The sequence below is a fragment of the Panicum virgatum genome, chromosome 6N, assembly GCF_016808335.1.
Source record: "Panicum virgatum strain AP13 chromosome 6N, P.virgatum_v5, whole genome shotgun sequence".
NCBI lineage: Eukaryota > Viridiplantae > Streptophyta > Magnoliopsida > Poales > Poaceae > Panicum > Panicum virgatum.
This window is the reverse complement of record NC_053150.1, coordinates 25238934-25241778: the sequence shown is the minus strand read 5'-3', so window position 1 is coordinate 25241778 and position 2845 is coordinate 25238934. Positions and strand designations below refer to the sequence as shown.

Sequence of the window (2845 nt, the reverse complement as noted above, 5' to 3'; positions counted from 1 at the left end):
CACCAAAGCCTCGGCCACGCTGACCACCACCGAAAGCACGGTGTGGGATGGGGCCGGTGAAACCACCACCAGGAGCGCGGTATCCACCACCGCCTCCCCCTCCTCCACCTACACGACGTGACCTGGCATCCCACCTCTACCCACGTCGAGCTGGAGCGTGTCCTCCTGTAGGCTGGTGGAACACCTCCGGAGCGCGCCTCTCAGGCTGCCTGCGCTCAAACCTCAACCTCCGAAAGCAGAACTCTGCCAGGTGACCATCCCTTTTGCACCACTCACACTGGTAAGGCTCTCTCTTGTGTGTAGGCTGTGGTGTAGGAGCTGGGGATCTCTGAGGTACTCTGGGGGGCTGAGTCCTCACCTTGGGCTTAGGAGTAGTCTTACCACTTGGCGGGAGTGTATCCAGTGGGTTCTTGAGGTGGTTAGGCTTTGGAACCCACACTGGATTCTTAGGAGGAGCTCTGGGTGGCTCAGAGAGAATTCCATCCTTAACTGGTGCTGGCTTAGGGACACGTGGAGCTGTGGAAGAAGAAAGTGCACTCACACTCGGCTCAAGCATCTCACCAATCTTGTCATAGGGTTGGACAAAGTCAGCAGGAGTAAAAGCAAAACCAATCCCAACACCATCAGAACACTTAAACTGCTGAATCATCATGCCTAACTGAGGCTCGCGGGCGGACACCCAACTGAGAATCTCTCGAAGGTGGGAGTTCTCCTCCTCCATCCGGGTCTTGTCCTTTCGTGCCTCCTCAAGCTCAGAGATCAGGCTTGGGCACACAGTACAATCAGCAGAGCTAGAGCTAGTGACTGCGGATTTCTCCAACTTCCTCAAAGCAGCATTCTTCTCCTTAAGTTCTTCTCTAAGCGCTGGGCACTCCTTACAAGCACCCAGGAGGGTAGGCCGGGACTTGTGCTCGTCCAAGGCCTTCTTGCCCTCCTCGAGCTTGAGCAAGTTCTCATCATACTTGCTCCTGAGCTCGGCAAGGTCAGACATCAAACCGATGCACTGACTGCACTCATACTCCTCCTCACAATCCTCCACAACAGGGGCAGACTGACCAATCTCTAGAGCTAGCTTAACTTCCTTCAGCTCCTGTCTCAAAGCTCTAAACTGCCTCTTAGCATCCTTAATGATCAAGTCTTGATTATCTAGAGCAGTGTAAAGATCCTCCAACTCCTGAGGAGTGGGGTGCTCAGAACGTACCCCAGAGCTTGGCTCTGGCTGAAGTACAGGCTCTTCCATGGAGGAGGGAGTCCCATCGGCGTCGGAGTCGATGGCCATGCTGCAGAAACCGGCCTCCTTCCCAGCATGAAGGCAAAGGCCAGTGAAGCCCTCCGTGGCCTTCTTCTTGGTGCTCCGCTTCTTCTCGCCGCGGTGGTGTGAGTCGGAGTCACTGGAGCTGGATGAAGATGATGACAACGAGCACTGGCTGGTGGAGGAATGTTCCTCGCTATGGGCGCCGAACGCCTGCTTGTTCTTGTACTTGCCAACGTTCTTTTTTCTGCTCGTGGTGCCGCTTGGAGCGTCCGCCATTCTTCTTGTGGGAGTGCCCACTCTTGTGCTTGTGGCGGTGCTCGCGGTACTCTTCGTGCCTGGAGCGGTCGTCCTCCTCCCTGGAACTCTTCTTCTTGGGACACTCGGCGGTGAAGTGGCCGGTCTTGCCGCAGTTGAAGCTGGTCTTCGCTCGTGCTTGTCTGTTGTTGAAGGCGCACTGGAACTTGTGGATGATCAGTGCAAGCTCCTCGTTTCCCAGCACCTCCAACTGCTCATCTATCATAGACACAAGAGAAGACAAGCAAAAACCTCTAAGAGAAGGGTCAGAGTGAGCTCTAGAGTTGCCTACCAGGGCCATCGACTTGGAGGTGGAGGCATCAGCATGATTGCCTTCTATCTTAGCTCGAGAGAGCTTCTCCACCTCCGAAGCCTTGAGCTTGCTGAAAAGCTCATCCACAGTGAGGCTCTCATAGCCAGCAGACTATGATAGTCTGGACCTTCACCTCCCAGACCTTGCGATCAAGAGCGTAGAGAAGCTTCATAGCCTTCTCATGATCGAAGTAGGTCTGGGTGCCCTGTGGCTGGTTCGCACGCACCTTGTTCACAATCGATTGGAAACGACTGAACAAGGTGTCGATGCTCTCACCCAGCAACTGAGTAAAGTTCTCATATTCCCACCGGTGAGTCTCATACAGCCTAGACTTGACATGGTTGGTTCCCTCATGGAAATTGGCCAACCGTGCCCAAATCTCCCGGGCTGAGAGAAGATCGCTGACACGATCGAACTCAGGACGAGCGAGACAAGCGATAAGAGCGTTGTACGCCTTGCTATTGACCTCATATCTCCTGACCTGAAGTTCAGTCATGCGGACCACAAGATTCACATAGTCAGGGTCTACGCAAATCTCCCAGACTTCGGAACCTAGACTCAGGAGATAGGCACGCCTGCGCACCTTCCAATAGTCATAATCGGTTCCATCGAAAATTGGGGGTTTGCCGGGAGAACCCATGGTCGCACAATGGTTTCGAACCGGTGAAGGCTATATAGAAACCAACCCGGCTCTGATACCAATTATAGGACCGAGAAAGGCGACCAGAGGGGGGGTGAATGGGAGCTGATAAAAATTATCACGATCAAAAACTTTGGCTCAAGATCCAAGTGTGCACCCCAAGCCTAGAGTCCTAGGCGAAGCGTGGAGTAACTGTGGAGGAGCTACACCAACACAAGAAACCCAAGGAACACACAAGGACAACCACGGAAGCAAATGCGAAGAAACAGCTCGGTATAACTCACCGGTTGATCCGATGCATATAAGACTGAGTGCCTCGGTTGAACCGATGAGTCAGAGCCGG

General features: G+C 53.8%; 1 protein-coding gene across 1 annotated transcript; it reads right to left on the bottom strand.

Moving 5' to 3' along the window:
* Positions 1-1959: 1959 nt before the first annotated feature.
* LOC120678025 lies at positions 1960-2502 on the bottom strand. The gene is made up of 2 exons (XM_039959189.1): positions 2446-2502; positions 1960-2343 (listed from the first exon to the last, which is right to left on the bottom strand). The coding sequence occupies exons 1-2, from the start codon at positions 2500-2502 to the stop codon at positions 1960-1962; spliced, it is 441 nt and encodes a 146-aa protein (XP_039815123.1).
* Between the last annotated feature and the right edge of the window lie 343 nt (positions 2503-2845).